Here is a 22,356-nt window from a genome sequence, read left to right as displayed (position 1 = left end):
AACTGCTTAGAGCGGGCTGTGAAGCACCGTGGAACGGTATAGAAGTTTAAGTGTCATTGCTATTGTTGTGCAATATGGTAAACTTTCATTTTCAGATATTACCTCATCTCCCCCCACCCCACCCCAAGAAAAAAACCCAGCAGGCAGCTAAACTGTTGCTATTGACTTAGGATAGCAGGGCAAGGATGGCATTCAATTTGTAGCTATTCTGTTTCTAATAAGCTCGTCTGCAATTCTTCTCAATGCTGGCATGCACTTGGGTTGTCCCAGAGTAGTTACAGAATAGTTCATGGAAACATTGGCTTAATGAAGGCCTTCCCTTTCTAAAAGATGTGATCTGTATTATTCATGATAGGGGCAAGAAACATTTAAGTTATAATACATTCCAAAAATTCTAGAGAGGAACATTTTCAGCAGATGTTTCTTTTTTTAAAAAAAAAATCGCCATTGCGGTGGTGTTGTTGTTGTTTTTGCCTTGTCTGTAAAAAGGAGGGGGAAAAAATCAAAGGAGACATGTATCACAACACAGTCTATCAGTACTTCAAGCATGGTTTTTGTTATTGTCATAATTAGTCTTATTTTTTTTTAAAAAAGACCTTGCCTATGAATATGGACAAACATGCCTAAGTCATGGCCAAGTACAAGTCCTATAATGTAAACTCACATATACAATGCAGAGTACACTGGGAGTTTGATGGCTAATAATTTGGACATTATGGAAAGTAATATGATGCACTACTGGAATTATTAATTGCACACAAGCTGAACTGGATAGGATGGACCAAAAATAAGAAAGATGATGACTGCTCAACATCCCTGTATTACATCTCTGTAGTGATATTGATAGATTATATCTGCCCAGCAGAAATAGAGGCAATAGCAATAGCAGTTAGACTTATATACCGCTTCATAGGGCTTTCAGCCCTCTCTAAGCGGTTTACAGAGTCAGCATATCGCCCCCACAGTCTGGGTCCTCATTTCACCCACCTCGGAAGATGGAAGGCTGAGTCAACCTTGAGCCGGTGAGATTTGAACCGCTGAACTGCAGATAGCAGTCAGCTGAAGTGGCCTGCAGTACTGCACTCTAACCACTGCGCCACCTTGGCTCTATATTAAGCAAAGGTTTCCTTAAAGTCACACAAACTGTCTAAGAAATAAGGGCGCATTGGTTGATTATGTAAACAAACTGCCAAGACTAAGCATCAATGCAAGTTAAAAATGGGAAGTCATACAATGTACAGGAAAACCTCAAATGACTATTGAAATAATGTAATGAAAATATGAACAGAATGTTGGGGGGGGGAGTATTACAGGGTCAATTTCTACAAAAAATCAAGGGAAAAGTGGAGTCGACAGGAAGTTGTCCAGCTGGACAGACGTGGGGTGTGTGGGCTCTTAAGAGTCTCACATGAACCCTGTCTGACAAACCATCTCCGAGATTCTTTTGAATCCGAACCCCCACTGGAGGTGGGACGAAGAAGGGCAGTGTCTCATCAGACCCTGAGGGAAGCAACAGATCCTTCGTGGGTTAGAGATTTGCCTATGAATTGGAGTTGGGGCGGCAGCCTTCAACATGGCTGACAAGATGCTGAGTTTTCGTCAAAATAATTTTAGAGGGGAATGGAAGAGATGAAAGGCCGGGTAAGGAAATTTATATAACCCACAACTATAAATTAAACCTGGAAAAGGCAAAGAAATGTTGAGAACATAAATAATATTGATTGTCATATCGGGACTTTATTTCTCCAAAAGAAAAGGAAAAAGGAAGGTGAAGGGTTGTAACACCAGCCCCCCAAAGCTCTTTGTTTGTAACGATTTTCAGACAGAAGGATAGAAATCAGAGAAGTGGCAAACCCACACAATTATAAACTTTAAATTTGGTTTTGGATCCCGAAGAGTTTTACTTTGTTTGAATTCTTCCCAGCTAATATAAACAACAAAAAATCACATCTTCTTACTGATAACGGAATCTTAACCTTGACTGTTAGGGAAGTTTTAATTAATCAACTGCCATAAGTTAGAAGGAGGCAAGAGAAACTCTTGGCTGATTACAAGCTTGCTGCAAGTGATTTATTTTGAGCAGTTATTAAAGGAAAGAATAAAACATCACACTCAAGAACTGGGAAATACGAAGGTTTCTTTTTCCTTCTATTTTTTTCTCTCTTCTGCAAAAGATTAAGATGGCATAAGCTTTTCTTCCGGTTTCAAACTACTTGGATTAACAAAATTTAAGGTGGAGCAGAAATTTTGAAATAAGACTTGTATAATTAACTGCAATCTTGGAACTGGATATTAAGTAATAACAAAAGACTAAGATGGGTCCCATTGCGTTTCTCCATAGCAGTTGAAGTAGATAAACTTAAGGTGGATTAGAACTCTGAAACAAGACTTGTATAATTAACTATAACTTTGGAACTGAACATCATGGAAAACTGGGAATTAGAAGAACTACATGAAATTATAAAAAATATGCATAAATCATTAAAATCAAGCCTAAATAGAATCCTGAATCCAGGGAAGCAGAGATCTAAAGAAGAATTCAAAGAAGAAGAAGGGGGGCAAGGCAACGAGGTGGCGGAGTGGTTAAATGCAGCACTGCAGGCTACTTCAGCTGACTGCAGTTCTACAGTTCGGCTGATCAAATCTCACCGGCTCAGGGTTGACTCAGCCTTCCATCCTTCCGAGGTGGATAAAATGAGGATCTGGATTGTTGTTGGGGGCAATATGCTGACTCTGTAAACTTCTTAGAGAGGGCTGAAAGCCCTATGAAGCTTGCACTCAATCCTGACAAGACCGAGTGGCTTGTGTGTTTCCCTCCCAACAATTGGCCAGATATTCCATCTCTCAGGCTGGGGGGTGAAATTGTACGCCCCTCAGACAGGGTTCGCAATTTGGGAGTCCTCCTGGACCCACAGCTGACTTTAGAACACCATTTGTCAGCTGTGACCAGGGGGGCATTTGCCCAGGTTTGCCTGGTGCACCAATTGCGTCCCTACCTGAACCGGGAGGCACTAGCAACAGTCACTCATGCCCTTGTGACCTCAAGACTGGACTACTGCAATGCGCTCTACATGGGGCAGCCCCTGAAGAGCTTTCGGAGACTTCAACTCGTCCAGAATGCAGCCGCGCAAGCGATTGTGGGTGCCCCCCAGTACACCCACGTTACACCTATCCTCCGCGAGCTGCACTGGTTGCCTATTGGTCTCCGAATACGCTTCAAGGTGCTAGTCGTCACTTATAAAGCCCTTCATGGTATTGGACCTGGGTACTTGAGAGACCGCCTGCTGCCAATTACCTCCAACAGACCTATTAGATCCCACAGATTAGGCCTCCTCCGAATCCCATCTACCGGCCAATGCCGATTGTCTACCACCCAGAGGAGGGCCTTCTCTGTGGCTGCTCCAGCCCTTTGGAACGAACTCCCCATGGAGATTCGGACCCTCACCACCCTTCAGGCCTTCCGCAAAGCCCTTAAAACCTGGCTGTTCCGACACGCCTGGGGCTGACGAGTTCCCGTCCCCGCTTGAACTGTGTGGCTGTTGATTATTTTTAAATTCTTTTTGTAGTTTCTTGTTTGTTGTTTTTCCCCTTGTTTGTACTCCCTCCCTTTGATTTGTTAGCTGCCCTGAGTCCCTCCGGGGAATAGGGCGGCATATAAGTGCAATCAAATCAAATCAAATCAAAGTCTAACTGCTATTGCTATTGCTAACAAAGGGGAAGAAACGGAAAGAAATAAAAAGCAGACAAAAAACTCCATCAGACTTGGCAGTGGTATAGGGAAAACAGTAAAAAGATATATATATATAAAGATAAACAAAGTGAAATGTTTACTGCTTGTCATTTTATATAATAGATTAAGGGAATCCTAATGAACATTGAACAGTGAAGTTTGTCATTTAGAGACAATTTAAGGGTAATCTAATCCAAGATGTGGAAAGATAATGATGAGAATAGCTTGGAATGGTAACCAGGTCTACATCTCGACCAAAATTAGGCTGGGAAGGGTGGGGTTTAAAAGTGCAATGACTATATATGTATACTTTTTTGTTCTATTTTTTGTTTAAGAAAGGAGGAGAATATATTTAAAATCAAATATGTATATTGAAAAGGAACTATAAATACCATTAACATAAAATGGAGCTTGCTCAGGAGCTGAAATACACCAAATAAATGAGATGAAGAGTGGGAAGAAAAGGAGAGAGGTGAGGGAAGAAGAGAGGTATAGGAGAGAAAGCAAGGAGGGGGGAAGAGGAGGAGAGAAATGAGAAGTGGAAAGGAGGGAGAGGAGAAGGAGGAGAGAGGAAGGGGAAGTAGAGTAGGGAAAATGACAGAGGGAAGAAAAGAGGTAGGGAGGGGGAGGAGAGAGAGGGAGAAGAAAGTGATGGATAACGACAAATATGATGTATGGAGAGCAGAAGAGCTAATAATTGTGTTTTGGGAGTTGATGGTAAGATGAATTGATGTAGACATTGGGAAGGACTCAATAGGTGGATTAAAATGCCAAATCCAAACTGGCTGACTGTGCGACCAACTACAATAACAATTAATGCTAAACTGGGGGAAAAAAGAAAGAGAAAATGCTCTAAGAGGCATTGGAAAGCCTTGATGGTGCAGTGGTTAGAATGCAGTACTGCAGGCTACTTCTGCTGACTGCCAGCTGCCCGCAGTTTGGCAGTTCAAGTCTCATTGGTTCAAGGTTGGCTCAGCCTTCCATTCTTCCGAGGTCAGTAAAATGAGAAGCCAGATTGTTGGGGGCAATATGGTGACTCTGTAAACGGCTTACAGAGAGCTGTAAAGCATGGTGAAGTAGCATATAAATTATAAATCTAAGTGCTATTGCTATTGTATGACAGAGTTGATGAAGCAGAGCCTAAGATACCCATTAATATATGTGATTAGTAGTGTAGCTAGGTCTTTGCAAGATATTCTTCACAGGAAACCTTCACTATGTAGTAGGTTGTGTATCACTATGTAATACAGAGATCCAGATTTGAAAAGCAAACTGTGATCTGGGAGCATTGTGGACATACAAGAAGCATGTGTTGGGATCATCTTAAACCAGACCTGGATTTTCCTGGGATCAGTAGCTTCAGCAGGCCAAGAAAATACACAGCTGTGAGATTTGAGAATTTACAAACTCCAAATGTTTTTGAACTAATTCTAACAGCCCAATGGATGGTAGAAGATATAGGTCAACAACACCTGAAGGGCCATAGCTTTCCATTCCTGGACAATCCGCTTGCTACCCCATAAGGGATCTTTAAAGGTTTATACACAAGTCCAAAGGGATTATTCAATTTGTAGTAGAGTCAGTTGAATCATTCCTTCAAACAAAATTGTCAGAGCCAATCTCTGAGTTGCTCTACATTGTCATAATGAATTAAATGCATTTGAATCACTATATATGTATGACATTTATCTGACTGCCTGAAACCAGCTGGACTCTAGGCGTCTGGCAGAGTTTAAGTATTAAAAACTGAATACAAATCAGAAAAAAGAAACAGATGGTGACTAAAAAGACCAAGCTAAAAATCTGACGTAGTTGTGAGACTTAAAAATTATCAAAGTGCCAAAACAAGCATCTAGATTCTAGAACAATGTTTCTCAACCAAGGCTGGGGAATTCGGGGAGTTAAAGTCCACACATCTTAAAGTCATCAAGGTTGAGAAACAGTGAGTGATGGGAAGGCAAGCAATACCATAGAGGAAGAAGTGCTAGAGCAAATCTGTCAAACTGGAGGTCTGTGGGCCTCACACACAGGCCACACCCACCAGCTCCACAAACGCAAAAAACCCCATCACGATATGTCACATGACGCGATCGAGTTTGACACCTATGTGCTAGAGCAAACTCCTTAACAGGATTTAAAGGTGATCTAGAGATTTGATAAGTTTTCTGGTGCTTTCTGGCTTCACAGAGCCTCTAATGATTTCTTTTCATAAACAGGAACTGAATGTGATGTGCTATGTAGTGCAGAGGTAAGTAGTTAGCTATTTATTTATTAATTAAATTTATATGCTCCCCATCTCACTGATAAGACTGTGAGCTACTTGTTGCCAACAAGATGAACAAGCTGGAAAAGCATCTTTCAAGAAGTGGTAAACTCTTTCATCTTTACTAAAGCTTAGCTTTTAAAAGATGTTTGAAAGTTGTTTTTTTTAAGTTGGAGTAGGACATTATTTGCAGTGATTTCAACACAATTCCTCTAAAGGCCTTTTGATGGACAATTGAAGATGCCTCTCTTCATTCCTTCCTGTCTTAAAAGTGGTACGGAGGAAACATTTCATAGAATTATTGTAGTAAAACTCTGGAAGCTATTCAGCTTCAACTTGGTAAATTTGATGCCCTCTAAAGGATCTACCACCTTTGATGTTTTGATCATATTCTACTAAAAAGGAAGCACTTGAAGGATTTTGATACTTCCTCATTACAGTCTGTAGCTGAATCATTTATCGAACTGAACATTAAACCTCACTTTAATTGGAATTGAATCAATCTTGTTGCTTTTAAATCTCAAACGTGAATTAAGCTCCTCTGTCTTTGAACCTGAAACCCAAAAGAGATTTGAATGATTCACATCCCTGTTGTAAGAAATGAACTATTCCAACATAACAAGAAAGTGAATCTCCATTATTAGATGCAACAATGACCTTTAATTTGGAAAGACCTGGCCTGAAAATTAAAACCTCCCCAATTTTTGTGGAGATTTTCTACGTGCACAGAGACATGCTTAACTTTCCTGTTTAAAAAGAAACAGCAGCAGTACGTGATGGCTTTAAATGGATTTAAAAAAAAAACACAGAAAAAATAACTTTCAAAAGCAAGACGATAAAACCATTTTTAAAGTGTGTTTCTCTGGCCAAAGACAAACCAGACTCAACTCACAGATCACAAAAGCCTGCCAGGACAGGAAAAAGCTTACCTAAACAAGATAATGAACAATACCTCTCATAGATAAATATGCAGTTGCATTGGGATTTATTGGGATGAAAGAGATTCATCCTTCAGATCATCTGCCTCTTTACATTACATGAAATCCCATGCTGCTGTCCACGTGCACAAGCACACAGACAGGGAAAAACACAAAACGGAATTAGTGTGTTGTTTCCTATTGTGCGCCCTGGATCCAGCTGCACTCCTGCCCTCTGCTGGATGGAACCAGATCTGTTCAAAAGGTTCTAATCCTTTTTTTGCCTTTTCTCGCCAGTGGAAACTATACATGGAATGTTTATCCAGACTGACTACACTCGGTTGATAAAAATGCTTTGCTAAATGATTTTTTTTCACTTTCAGGCAACAAATACGTTTGGTAATAATTTGAACAACTCAGCAATCTCTCTGTGTGGACTACAATTTAAAAGAGCAATCACACATTTTTACCTTTCAGGCATTTATGTGATCTGAAAGTAGAGGATGTTCCATTATAATTTTTTATTATAGAAATATGTAGTAATATTGTGTATATTTTTGGAATTGATTTTATACACACACACACACACACACTCATATATACATACATATATGTACACATACATATTCAGATTAAGAGATTATATCATATGCCATTGCTATTACTATTTTATTTATTTATTTCATTAATTTATTTATGTTTCATATTTCTTAACTGCCCATTTCTCTCAGAGATATTTGATTGTTTGGTTTCTATCTTTCTATTTTTAGGTTTTTTTTGTTAAACTAAAACAAGAGTGTATTTTATTATATAACTGCATCTATATTGGAAGTAATCTTTTTATGTGGGTCCAGGACAGGGGTGGGTTTCTCGCCCCGTTCCAATCGGTTCGGTTGGAACGGGGCCGGCGGCATCCTCGTGCACGCGCGCAGCGCACGCATGCGTACTAGCGTCTGTGCGATGCTCCAGCTGCTCCTGGAGGATCGTGCAGGCGCTGTATGCGTCCTGCGCATGCGTCGAAGCGCAGAACTCGTCAAAACCGGGTAAGGAGTGCGGGCGGGTGGGTGGGCCCTTCGCCGTTCCCGGAGGTTACTTACTTCCGGGTTTGCCAACCAACCGGTTCGCAGGGACCGCCGCGAACCGGTTGAAACCCACCCCTGGTCCAGGAGGACTCCCAAATTGCGGACCCTGTCTGAGGGGCGTACTGTTTGACCCCCCAGCCTGAGAGATGGAACACTTGGCCAATTAGTAGGAGGGAAACACACCAGCCACTTGGTCTTATCTGGATTGAGTACAAGTTTGTTAGCCCCCATCCAGTCCCTAACAGCCTCGAGGCCCTGGCACATCACATCCACCACTTCATTGAGTTGCCACGGGGCGGACAGATACAGCTGTGTATCATCCGCATACTGGTGGTATTTTATCCCGTGCCGCCGAATGATCTCACCCAGCGGTTTCATGTAGATATTAAACAGGAGGGGGGACAGGATCGAACCCTGCGGTACCCCATACGTCAGGGCTTAGGGGTCGATCTCTGCCCTCCGACCAACACCGACTGCGACCTGTCCGAGAGGTAAGAGGAGAACCACCGTAGAACAGTGCCTCCCACCCCCACCTCCCGCAGTCGTCACAGAAGGATACCATGGTCGATGGTATCGAAAGCCGCTGAGAGGTCAAGGAGCACTAGGACGAAGGCATAACCTCCATCCCTGGCTCTCCAAAGATCATCAATCAATGCGACCAAAGCGGTTTCCGTGCTGTAGCCAGGCCTAAATTCCGACGGGAAGGGATCTAGATAATCTTTCTCTTTTAAACTTTCTCTGTTGTATTCCTCCTCTCTTTCCCTTTTTGATTGTAATTTTGTACTTTAAAATTTTTAAATTTTAATTTAAAAAGTACAATTATGTTTAAAAAAGAACAGACATAGAAACTCACAACAGGTTGAATAAACATAGATTTATTCATTTATTATTTTGTATCTCTCCTTTAAGGTAAGATATGGAAGAGGTGGCTCTGTGGTTAAGACACTGAGCTTGTCGATCAGAAGGTTGGGCAGTTCAGCTGTTTGAATTCCTAGCACTGTGTAATGGAGTGAGCTCCCGTTACTTGTCTCAACTTCTGCCAAACTAGCAGTTCAAAAGCAAGTAAAAATGCAAGTAGAAAAATAGGAAGCACCTTTGGTGGGAAGGTAACAGTGTTCCATGCACCTTTGGCATTTAGTCATGCTGGCCACATGATCACAGAGCCCTTCGGACAGTGCTGGCTCTTTGGCTTTGAAACGAGGACTTTTCCCTAGAGTCAGGAACGACTACCACATATGTGTGAGGGGAACCTTTACCTTATCCTTCCTTTATTATTTTTACAAATAACTCCAACACACCTTGCTCCCCCCCTGTGTTAACAGAATAATAGAGTTGGAAGGGATCTTGGAGGTCTTCTAGTCCAATCCCCTGCTCAGGTGTTTTCCCCACCACCACAACTCTGTGAGGTGGGTTGGGCTGAGAGAGAGGGACTTAGCTTTCATGGCTAAGGCAGGACTTGAACTCAAGGTCTCCCGCTTTTTTAGCCTTGTGCCTTAAAAAAGAACCAAACTGACTTAATTGAAACAGAACATATAATCTGGGTGAACACATCCCTGGCTTATCCCACAGCTCAGGAAAAAGGCCTGGCAATTGCAGATCTACGAATGTCAGAAGATATGTAAACATTTGACAAAAAAAAAAAAAATGATGTTGAAAAGATATCCGGGTAGTTAGAGATCATCTTGGCTGAGCAACAGTTACTCCATTCAGGTTTTCTTTATTTGTTTGGTTTTTATAAACACTTCTGTTCTGATGAAAAGCTGTTTGGCTTCATTCTCCTGATGACTATCCTTGCCGCTGTGTTATATGAAACAGTAGAATGTAAAATAGCCATGTGGGAATAATGATTCAGAACTACATTCAAATGCTATTGATTTAAATAAACAGCCAGATATATCTTAATTTGGAGTCCATTTGCAGGAAATAAGTAGAGACTTCTGGAAGTCTGACAAAGAAAACAGTTCCACATATAAACAAACATACCCCTTCCTGCACTTAGCTTCAACCACAGTCTACAAAACAAGTAACAAAGTTAACTCTTGTAAATTTGTCTGATGAAGTAGGTGGACATACAATGGGGAAGGAAATGCATAACAGAAATGCAATTTATTTTTACAGAGTTCCTTTGAGTTAGTCCAGTTATTGGACGAAAAGGAAATTACGATCTCTTTTCTCCTGGTTTTTACAAATTAAATTGCTGTGTCTTTTGCTTATGATAATGCAGACATCATAACTGCAGTACCTTTGCATGCCTATTTAGCAGTCCTGTTGAATTTAATAGGCTTTTCTAAGAAATGTGAGTGGGTCACTTTTAATTATTCAGTATAGGTAGTCTTTAACTTACAACCAGAATTAGGAACCAGAATTTCTGATGTTAAGCGAAGTGGTTCTTAAGTCCAATTTTATGGTCTTTTTTTTGCCACCATTGTTAAGCAACTGCAGTTAAGTGAGGTTCTCTAAAAATAATAATAATAATCCTAACGAAATGATATTAAAGAAGAATTATACTGGCAATCAGATTTAGATTTAGATTAAAAAGAAGATAGCAATAGCATTTAGACTTACATTGTCAAGTGTATACCGCTTCATAGTGCTTTTACAATCCTCTCTAAGCAGTTTACAGAGTCAGCATATTGCTCCCAACAATCTGGATCCTCATTTTACCCATCTCGGAAAGATGGAAGACTGAGTCAACCTTGAGCCTGGTGAGATTCGATCCCGCCAAACTGCTGGCAGCTGGCAAGTCAGCAGAAGTAGCCTGCAGTAGTGCACTCTAACCACTGCCCCGCCGATGTCCTTTTCTTTAGCTAGTCAATGCTGTTTCTACTTTCAAAAGTGTGTTTTCATGCTGCTTTCTGAAATATTTTTTCTTTATTTTGACTTTGGGACTTTTTAAAAATCTCACCTAGGTATTTTTCTTTATTCCATTAAGAAAAATCTTAACAAAGGCAGAAAGCAGCCCCAATAATCTCCAGCAGATGCCTGAAGTGTTTAGTGTTACATTCGAAGGAACAGATGAGGCATGAGGCGGCTGAGGTAAGCGAACAGCGATTTATTTGTAAAACAGCAACAGATAACTATGTACAGCGAATTCAGCACCTCGCCCTGCTTGACAGCTATTTATACAAGAGCTGTCAAGCAGGGCGACCAATGGGAATGCTTTGGGCAGCCCACGCTCAGCCAGCCGCACCTTAGCCAATCAGGCACGGCTGAGCTGTTGCTGGCTGTCAATCGTAAGTCGACTTAGCACTCCTTCCCCCTAACGAGGGCACTTGCACAAAGATAGCACATGCGTAATCGCTTAAGTAGGCGGGCCGGCCTCAGACCCACCCAGAACGCCTCAGTTGTGGAGGCATCATCAATGAGGTAAGAGGTCCCTGTGGTAGCTTGTCCCTGAAGGGAGTGTAGCTCCGGTTGACGTCATTGCGGCCTACCCCCAAAGGCGGATCCTGCAGAAAAGGTAAGTCTGGGCGAGGGGGCGGGTCAGATGGAGGCAAACCAGGTTGGGGCTGCCGGAAGGTGGTGGCCGGATAGGCAAGGCCTGATTGGGTGAAGGCCTTATGTTGGGGGAAACCAGGAAGAGCGTTCACAGATGGAGGTGGAACTTGGAACGGCTGCCGGAAGGTGGTAGCAGGGTAGGGAAGGCCTGACTGGGCGAAGGCCTCAAACAGAGCCACGTTCAATGGTGGAATCGCGGGCTGTGGCGCAACTGTGACCAGCTGCTGTATGATGGCGGCTGGACCCAACAGGCCAGATTTAGAGGAAGCCTCGGGTGGAAGGTGGCGCCTCAGTTGATCAACATGGTGCTGCCATTCACTGCCATCTGGGAAGCCGACCCTGTAAGAGCAGTAACCGTTTACTGAAGTGACGGTGGCAGGCACCCACTTCGGATTCGCAGTAAAATTCCAAGCGTAGACAAGGTCCCCTTTCCCAAAGGTGTGGGGATGGGCCCCCAGGTTGCCAGGCTGCTGCCCCGTATAGAGTGGGTGCAGTATGTCCAGGGTGGTTCGCAGGCATGGCTTTTGTTGGAGATAGGGCAAGGGGTGGAGTGCTGACCCAAGAGGTAAGCGGCCACCCTTGCTCACCCCGATCCATCCTGCCTAGTGCCTCTTTGGCCGAGCGGACGGCACGTTCCGCGTGGCCATTGCAAGGTACGGGGCGGTAGGTGCATGGCAGATCCCTTTCATGGCCAGAAACTCTTAAAAGGCCCTGGACGCAAACTGCGGCCCATTTTCAGACATGACAATGTCCGGCAACCCGTGGGTTGTGAAGAGGCGCCACAAGGCCTACAAAGTGCTTTCTGAGGTGGTGGAAGACATAAGGATAAGCTCCACCCAGCGGGAATAGGTGTCCACAACCACCAGGAACATCTGCCCATGGAACGGACCCACGGAATCTAGGTGGAGTCTCAACCAGGGTCCCCTAGGAACCTCCCAGTCCCAGGCAGGTGCTGTGGGTGGAGCAGGGAAGGACAATTGGCACGGGGAGCAACGGCCTACCCAGGCTGCTATTTCTTCATCCATGCGGGGCCACCAGACATAGCTGTCAGCTAACGCCTTCATGCAAACTATGCCTGGGTGGTCCCTATGGAGGTGGTCAAGCACCTGGCGACGGAGAGAGATGATGACTCTACCCCCCCAAAGCAAACACCCGCTGTGGATGGACAGCTCCAACTGGCAGGTTTCAAAGGGGCGGAACTCCTTGGAGACCTTGCCCATAGGCCAGCCCCTCAAGATGCATGAGAAGACCTGGGAAAGGACAGTGTCGGCCATAGAGTGGGCCGCCACGTCCGAGACAGTCAATGGGAGATCAAGAGAAGCAATGGACAGCACAGATAAAGAGGGTACAGGTTGCAGGTCAGTAGTAGGGAGAGGGCAACAGCTGAGGACATCAGTATGCCCTAGCTGCTTGCCCGGACAGTACTGCAGCATATAAGAATACGCTGCTAGGAACTCAGTCCAATGGGTCATCCAAGGAGAAAGAATGGGAGGGGTAGGACGGTCACTGTCCAGAAGCCCAAGGAATGGCTTGTGGTCAATGAAGAGCGTAAAATGCCATCCGTATAAATAGTCATGGAACTTTTTAACCCCGGACACGGCAGCCAGAGCCTGCTTGTCGATCTGGCTGTAGTTCCTCTCAGCAGGAGTGAGTATCTGGGAATAAAAAGCTATGGGGGCCTCTGAGCCATTGGGGAGGACATAGCTCAGAACCGACCCCAGACCAAAAGGGGAGGCGTCACATGCCAGCATCAGCGGCAGCTTGTCACTATACTGTACTAAGACAGCCATTGACATAAGCATAGCTTTGACAGCCGCGAACGCATGCGCTTCACGGCTGCCCCAGCACCAGGCCACAGATCAGTTAAGCAACTGATGCAGCAGCTCAGCTAGTGATGCCTTATGAGGTAGAAATGGCATGTAAAAATTTAAAAGACCAAGGAACGCCTTAGAGGCGGGCGTTGGGGCATTCCTAATGGCAGCAACTTTGGAGGAGGTAGGGTGGATGCCCTGGGCATCTATTAAAAAGCCCAGGAACTCCATCCTTGGCACAGCAAATGAGTGCTTTAATTTTAAGCCCTTGCCCCTGAAACTCTCGAGAACCTTCCGTAAGACTTCAATGAGAGCTGAGTGGCTGCGTGCAGCGATCAGGACATCATCGAAGTAGGGGACTACACTTGGGAGCCCATGGAGCAATCGCTCCATGAGGCTCTGGAAGATCCCCGGGACAATGGAAACGCCGAATTGAAGGCGGCGGCAACGGAAAGCCCCGCGGTGGGTGAAGATGGTCTGGGCCGCCCCGGCCTCGTCATCCACCAGAAGCTGCTGGTAGGACTGTGCCATATCCAGTTTGGCAAAGATGCAGCCCTCCCTGAGGTAAGCGAACAGAGATTTATTTGTAAAACAGCAACATATAACTATGTATAATGAATTCAGAGCTGTCAAACAGGGTGACCAATAGGAATGCTTCGGGCAGCCTGTGCTCAGCCAGCCGCGCCTTAGCCAATCAGGCATGGCTGAGCTGTTGCCGGCTGTCAATCGTAAGTCGAGGACTTAGCATTTAGAGATAGATATTTTGTGCCCATTAAGAAAGACTGGGCCAATCTATTCATAAACAAAACACCTTCTGCTCCATCTCATGGGATTAAGGAGGACATGACAGGATTTTTAGGATATAGTAGGATTACTCCGCCACCATTAGACTAGCAAAAGACAGGAAGCTCACTACATTGCACAACTCCTTGGAGCATTTCAAACACATAACCCCAAATAATGTATAAAAGCCAACCTATCCCAACCCCATTTTGTCAGCTGTCCCAGAACTACATGCTGTTATTGGTTCTGCTCATCAATAAACAGAGTACTTCTTTCCAATCAACCTCCATTTTGTTTCCAGCATTTTCTTTCGCCCAGCTTGGAACCAGACTGAATTTTTTTCACCCAACAGAAATTATTAAATTCCCAAGCAAAGTCTCAATGCTCATCACCATTACATGCCTACCGTGAGGTGCCACTCAGACTGAATGGGAAAGAGTTAAATGAAAATTTTACAACTGGCTACCTTTGTTAGGACAAGTGTTTTGTGAACCAGCAAATCTACCTGGCAACCATTTTGTAAGTACAGTTTGATCATCAAATGCTCCCCTCCAGAAAGGCTTTTGATAAAATGAAGAAGACGTCTGATGGGATTGCAATCTGACTAGAAAAGCAAAGAAAACCTGCCCTGTGCCTGTTAAGTCATATTATGTTTATGTCAGGTGTGCAGCTGTAGAAAAGACAAACTAACTTCTTTTCATTTCCCCCCCCCCCCAATCCCCACTAAAAGCCCCTGAAATGGGGAATAGCTCTGGGACACTTTAGAGCAATAGAACATGGCATTTTTCTGTATGATTGTTATTGGTGGTGGTGAGTGAAGAGAGAAATAATCACCAAGTAGGCTAACAGCAATGCATTTTGAGAATGTGACTATTGACTAGAGCGAGGAGATATATTGTAGCTTCCACTGTATAAAACACTCTGTGACTCAGCAGATTAATGCTGGCCATAAATCATGCGCCACCAGGATTAGAAAGTTAAATATGAATATTCTTCTGACTTCTGGTACATCATGTGCTTAGGTATTTTCTTGTCCTCCTTCCCATCCTTTACTCTCTTGGTTTATTTTTAGTTTTTGATGATGCACAAAGTTCAGATTTTAGTTAAAACAGCAACACTTTTATTTTCAGACCTTTTTCTAATCATTCCTATGTGGAATTCATCTCCCCCCCCCCCCAGAAATATTATATGATGGTTATTTTTTTTCATAGTGCTGTTTCCAAAGGTTCTTTTCCTTGTTCACTTAATGCAATATTAGACTTCATTACTATATATGTAAAAAAAAATTTGGGGGGGGGGAATTTTCATGAATTTCACTGGGCACTTGCTTACACTAGACTACACATGTTATTTTAAACCTATTTATCTAGTCTGAAGGTTTGTTTGTTTGTTTTACATTCCTTAATGCTTTGTTAGTATTAGAAGTTTTAGCTACTTTAATATTTCCTCTTAGTTCTCAGTTAATTACAACAAATTTAAAAAACACCAGTCCAGTGGTGGGTTGCAGGCGGTACACCCCGGTATGGGCGTACCAGTGCCTGTCGGGAGCACCGGGTATCATTCCGGTACGGTGCTCCGGAAGGCCCAACCGCCCACCCGTCATCCTTACCTGTATTTGAGTTCTTCGGCGCTTCCGCGCACGGAGCATACGGCGCCTGTGTGATGCTCTGCCAAGCAGCTGGCGCATCACGGAGGCATCGCGGAGTGACACAGGAGGGAAGGATGCATGCCCGTGCTGTGCGCGTTCACGTGGTGGCTGCCGGGCCCCATTGCACCGTACTGGTTGGAACAGGATCTAGAACCCACCACTGCACCAGTCCCAATACCAAACTTTGAGGTATTCCATTTTGCATATCAATGAAGTATGTGAATTGTTGATTTATCTAGACACATCTAGAGGGGAGAGGGAGCTTTTAAAAATCAAGATGAGTCTACTGCATAACTGATCGTGTAACTGAAAGTTTAATGTAATGTAATATAATGTAGTGAAATGAAATGAAATGTAATGGACTGGACTAGAATGTAATGTAATGTAATGTAATGTAATGTAATGGACTGGACTGGAATAGAATAGAACAGAACAGAAGAATGGAACGGGACTGAATGGAACAGAACAGAACAGAACAGAACAGACCTTTATGGATTTAATTATTTGAGCATGTCAAAATATAATACTTACGCAAGTAGATACAAAGAAAACAATGGAATATATTCATAGTAAGTTGGCACCCCTGCAGTTAACCTCATTCCAAATATTCTGTCCTCTTCATCATAGGCTTTGATATAAACAGTGTGATACGCAAGTTCATTATCTAAAAGAAAGATAAGACAGTTTCTCCTGAGTATCTCAATATAGAGTTTTATTTATTTTGCAAATTGCTGCAAGTAACAATGAATGACTAAGGAATCCAACAGTGATTTAATAACCTGTGTTAGTAGCTCCTGGAATATCTACTGCCCATCCCCTCACCCAATAACATAGCAATAGGCAAAAAACTAATAAAATGCATTTTTAAAAACAACAAGAAAGTACAACCACAAGAATACTATTGCTGGTAGGAGCAGAGGGGAAAATTGATCCACACATCTTGGCAGCAATACACAGGTCACAAGACCCATCTGACTGGTATGATTTGAATTTTGTTTCTATGCAGGGCAGGACTGAAACATTGAAAAACCAAGTCTAAAAGTCTGTTAAATTTGTGCACGTAAAGGAATCACTTAAGACCTAGCACGTACTTTTACAAAGCCCTGGTAGAAATTATGTAGCCTTTGTAAAAGTCAGGTCTTCCCACTCTTCCAAACCAAAATGGAGAAGTTGAACACCACCTAGCAACCAGCGAAGAGACGAATCTGTCCACAGCAACCTTAAAGTGGGTAGAGGAATTTGGACAGATCCCATCCCTAGTAATATCAGCAACAATACTGTTGCAGAAAATCAGGAGATTCGGACTGCGACATCAAGAAAAGCTTCATTTTGGCCAAAAGGCTGAGACAGTGTAAACCCACATCTTTGTCTGAACGAGGTTCTTAGGGATAAGCGTGTTCTTATAACTTCCTCAAAACAGTTAACACAGAAATATCTTAAAACATTTCTATTGGCTAAGCTCCTTATTGCTAGGCAGAGAAGCATGCAGGAAGTACTAGTTTCATTCTAACTTATGTGGTTAAGCTCTATGTCTGATTCGCAAGCGAGACCTCCAACTGACTTGACCTACTTACAGCAGGTGTTAGCTTTCGTGGTTTGACATTTGAATTTCCTGAGTTCAAGTTTCCTGTTCTTTTTCAAGACTCGGAAAATGTATAATAAGATAGAAGGGATAGGCGGGGCTCCTAGGAGATCTTCTAGTCTGACCCCATATCATGTTCACTCTTATGTCCAAATCTCACTTTACATCCTACTTTAATTCAGTTAGTGAAACATACCTAATATCAAAACTCTGCAGGAGAAGAGAAAAAACGCCAAAGTTCTTTAAAACTAGTAGCTAGATACAAATTTAAGTTAGCTCTATGAGATCAGGTGATGAATAGAATAAAATAGAATAGAATAGAATAACAGAGATGGAAGAGACCTTGGAGGTCTTCTAGCCCAAGCCCCTGCTTAAGTAGGAAACCCTCCACTACAGACAAATGGTTATCCAACATCTTAAAAACGTCCAGTATTGGAGCATTCACAAGAGATACAAGCCACATCATCTTCGGGCCATGCAAAGAGAAGGATGTGAGGACCAATACTTCCATTGTGCCCCAGACAGGGTTTTACTCCTAGCCTAAAACAGAAGTTTATTCATGATCTATTTACTCAAGCTTGGAGGCTGTTTCTGAGGTAAACAGACTCTAAGCAGCTTTTATGCCCAATTAGAGTAAAAAGATTAAAACAGTAAACAAAAGCTCAATAACAACAACAATCTCATACGGTGCCAAGCCACAACAAAACAGATCCATGTCTAAAGAAAAATCTTACTTTAGGAGAACACTGGTCCCGTTATTTCTCAAAGAGCTGTTGGGCCAGCAAGGCCTTAATGAGAGAGGGCATCCATTTCTCTTTGGGGGCAGCTATTCAATAGAAGGGAGCATCCATTAAACGCCTGGAATACACAGTGTAATAAATCTTTGGTGTTTCTTCTGTTCTTTCCCGAAAACCTGCTTTAGATTGAAAGCTTCTTAGGTCACCCAGGAAGAGAGTTAAATAATTTTAACAGCCTGATACACATAGACACAGACATATTTATATGTAAATTTGGTGTGGGTTTCCCTCCCTTTTTAGTTGTTTTGTTTTGTTGTTTAGTTACGTTTTAAGGATTGTTTCATTTTTCAGGGTTTGCCTCCCAGCACTTTTTTCCTTCGTCCCCTATGATTTATTTTATAAGGATCAAAGTCAGTCCACTCACTATATTTCTCACTGTATATCCCTTTTGATATACTAAATACCTTGATATATTTTTATAATATAGTCATATAATTATATAGTTATGCTGCTGTTTGTATATGACATTACAAATAAATATTTTCTTTAAATGTAGGTATCTTCATGTAGGAAGTTAGCACACACCCCTCTCCTAGAAAAATGAAATATTTTAGGAAATATTATATTTCCCCTAAAAGGGAGGCAGAAACTCAACCCCCCCCCCTCTTTGTCAATGGGCCATTAAGGCCTGGGCCAGTCTATTCTTTATAACAAAGATCTACCTCCTTCAGGCAGAGCCATAATAGGAATCCCAAAGCCATTTCATTACATCATCACTCAGCAAGATTCAACCAATTTTGGACTCAGGACAGCCTACAGAGTTGCCCCTGCATGGCCCCATGGGAGTCTGACAACCAATCAGAATACAAGCTCAAATTCAAAAGCCCAGAGAGGGCATAAAACCTAGGCACTCTCAGCATCTTTCCCTTTTCTTTTCTTCACCCAAGATCTTCAAGCATGTGATCCTGTCCATCTTTAAAACCATCTCTCCAAGCAGCCACCATGTTTCCAGTGTCTTTCTCACCACATGGAACTGAACCCAAAAGAATATTTCTTCCAACATTCAGAAATAAAATAAAACAACACTTTTGCTGGGTAAAGGGCTTGTTCATTTTCCTAATCAGCTATGAAAGAATGTAGACGTTGTTCTTTAGATAAGAAGGAGTGAAAGAATTATTAAAGATCTTCTGAAAATTTACTCAGTCCTGAGAAAAAGAAAATCAGGATTAAAAAACTTGCCTTGATTTTCTGTGGTATAAGATAGATAGAGACAGGCTTTCGAAGTTCTTTGTATCATTTACCATTTTATTATTATTCTCTGATTACGGTTCATCGCACGGCCAACCAGATGTTCAGACTGGATTTGGCATTTTTATCCCCCTATTGAGTCCTTCCCAAGGACCTGGGATAGGTAGATGTGGATGTTTGATGGTGTTATAGATATCATCGTAGGATGTAAGCTGTTCCAAGTAAAGCTGCCTTTTGCAATTGACTGATGGAAAATTTGTCAGTGCCGATGGTGTTCAGGTTGTCTCCAATTGTTTTAGGATTGTTATTATTATTTTATTTTAACTGAATTTTAAATTGACGATTCCTATTTATTGTTTTCATGTTTTATAATGCATCATAAGTGAATGTTTATAAGCTACCTAGAGTTGATTCAGCGAGTTGCGCAGCATGCAAGTTTGGTAAATAAATAAATAATTATAATCAACCAAGACTATACTTTTCTTTCTTCTGCTCATTCACTTTTTTTTAAAAAAAATACTTTTTTCAAAACATTTTCTCATCCTGTTCTGCAACAGTAAAGAGCATTTCTAGAAACCTTGTTGTTTCTTTCTCTTTTTTTTACTTTGCCTACCTTGAAGGGCTGACACTAATAAAATGTTATTTTTTCAGTGAACAGATTTAATGAGGTTTCTATATGTATGCCTTCCAAAAGGGTAATTGAGCTGTTGATAAATAGTTCTACAGATTCTGAAGCAGTCAAGTATTTACTCACAGAAATGATTTATTGCTACAGGTAGAACATTCTACTAATGCATTTATAATAGTTTTATATGAATTTTTCTTGTTTCATCCTAAGCAAAATTGGTATATTTTAAGGGGTTCATTTCAGACAATCTTAACAATAACTGAAGAAAAGTGTCTGCAGTTTATGGTAAGAAGAATCATCTTTGCAAAATCCTTGCAAAATTCATAGTATGCATAGTTTGCTGCATATAAGGGAAGCACTCCATATTTCAGTAGTAGAGTACATGCAGAAAATCTAAGGCCCTATCAGTTGTTGGAGGGCTGCTGCTATTCAAAATCAGAAATGTAGATTACATTAAATGGCTGCCTCAGTGCAAAGCAAAGCATTGCCGTTCCCATGAAAGGAAAAAGTAGAAGAAATTCTAAAGAATTTTCTCAGAACTCAGAGTTGTTTAATAAAGCTTAATCGGACAGAAATTTAAAACAGAAAAGGGGAAATGTGTTTTGCCTAAGTATGCTTTGCATTCACTAGGCTTCATGGTTTTAAAGAGGATTTGTATAAATCCTTTGATCATACCACCAAAATTAGAGGCAATGTCCTAGATCTCCCATCCCTTTAAGCCATGCTTTACTGAATATTCCTTTTACCCACATTGGCATGCTACCTACTCGTATGACTCTGGTGGGCTTAAATCAATAGCAGTTGGCTAGTATTCCACTATATGATGAGTCTAACTTATAACAGATTTGGAAGGGACCTTGGAGGCTTTCTAGTCCAACCCCTGTTTCCTGTGCATAAGTAAAGAACAGCCAATTGCTGGCTGTCAATGCAGCAATCAACCAATAGGAAGGCACCGCAAAAATACGACTCATAGAGTAGCCAAAAGCACATATTCCGGTACAGAGAAGTTTCCTGAAGATGGACTCCAGCACAAATCCGAAAGCTTGGAAGATTAAACCTCTGGTCCCAGTGGATCCCAGACTGGATCTTGCAATTTATTATTTCAAGATTGATTCTCAGCTTGATTAGTTTCCATCCATTATTTCTTGTCCTGCCTTTAGGTGCTTTGGAAAATAGATTGACCCCCCCTCTTTGTGGTAGCCTCTCAAATATTGGAACACTGCTATCATATTATCCCAATCTTTCTTTTCATTAGTCTGGACTCACCCAATTCCAGCACTCTTTCTTTATATGTTTTAGCCTCCAGTCCTGGAATCATCTTTGTTGCTCTTCTCTGCACTCTTTCTAGAGTCTCAACATCATTTTTTAAATATATATTTTAAATTACAAACCAGTATTGCTGGCTCAACATTTCATGTTAATTCCAAACTCAATATTACTGGTTAGTGGAGACAATTAGTAGTGCAGCGGGTAATGGTGAGGAAGAACTGGATAACCATTTGTCTGAAGTGGTGAAGGGTTTCCTGCCTAAGCAGGGGGTTGGACTAGAAGACCTCCAAGGTCCCTTCCAACATTGTTATTCTAAATCTTCTCTATCTTCCAACTCTCAACAGCAGTGTCCATTAGCAATGGTTACTAGTGATATAGGGACTTTCTAGCTGAGCACCATCTGGACTATTAAAGGCTGCTTATCCCTGGCTTAATATTAAATGAACCCTATTAGAATGTGTGGATAAGGAACATCAACTACAGAAAAAGACTACTGCCCTCATTTCCTGCCTGTTGACTACTGCAGAGCACTATGAATATTCTTTCAAAGAGGTTATTGACCCTATGTAGAATGAAAATAGTTGGGGCTTTAATGTCTGAATCTTCAACTGGAGATTCAGTCAGTTCTGGTTTACTTCTATGCCACACCTATTATACACTATATGGATCAAGAAATTTCTGTTAATTTGTCATGTCTCAAGACTGATTTTATTAATGTATTGTAACCAGGTTTCCCATCAAGTTATTATTAAAGGTCATTTCATCAGAAATTTATCATAGTGGAGAGCCCAATAAGCTCTGCTTTGACAGTCACATTACTTTCCCATTACTATGTATAATGCTACTAACAAGAAGGAAATTTGTACATTTCACCCTGTTATCATAAATATCTACCGAAGAACAGAGAGTGGTTGTTGAGTATGCAATAATTATTTCTACCATTTAGCCACTACTTGTTTAAACATATAGTATCAGTTTTCAAGTAGCTTTCACAGAGATAGCACACTACACGTGCCAACCTGTAATCTCCAGAGTCTTGTTCTGTCACAAATTCACACTGAAACAACAGGGGAAAAAATGTAAACTCTGACAGAGGAGGTAGTATACCAAGATATGTACAAAAAAGAAAGAAAAAGGAAAAAAACCTAGTAATTGGAGTG

The 22,356-nt window shown here is 41.9% G+C and overlaps 1 protein-coding gene across 2 annotated transcripts in view; it reads left to right on the top strand.

The window, feature by feature from the left end:
* The window catches only part of SLC25A26 (solute carrier family 25 member 26), a 241,107-nt gene that overhangs the window by 5,155 nt on the left and 213,596 nt on the right, over positions 1-22,356 (top strand). For both annotated transcript variants that reach the window (XM_032210169.1, XM_032210171.1), the window contains one exon: positions 10,925-11,028. In XM_032210169.1, the coding sequence (XP_032066060.1) occupies positions 11,015-11,028 (14 nt within the window). In that variant the 5' untranslated portion in view covers positions 10,925-11,014. The remainder of the gene's footprint in view (positions 1-10,924; positions 11,029-22,356) is intronic.

The sequence above is a fragment of the Thamnophis elegans genome, chromosome 2 (genome assembly GCF_009769535.1).
Source record: "Thamnophis elegans isolate rThaEle1 chromosome 2, rThaEle1.pri, whole genome shotgun sequence".
NCBI lineage: Eukaryota > Metazoa > Chordata > Lepidosauria > Squamata > Colubridae > Thamnophis > Thamnophis elegans.
This window is presented reverse-complemented; position numbering and strand designations above follow the sequence as displayed.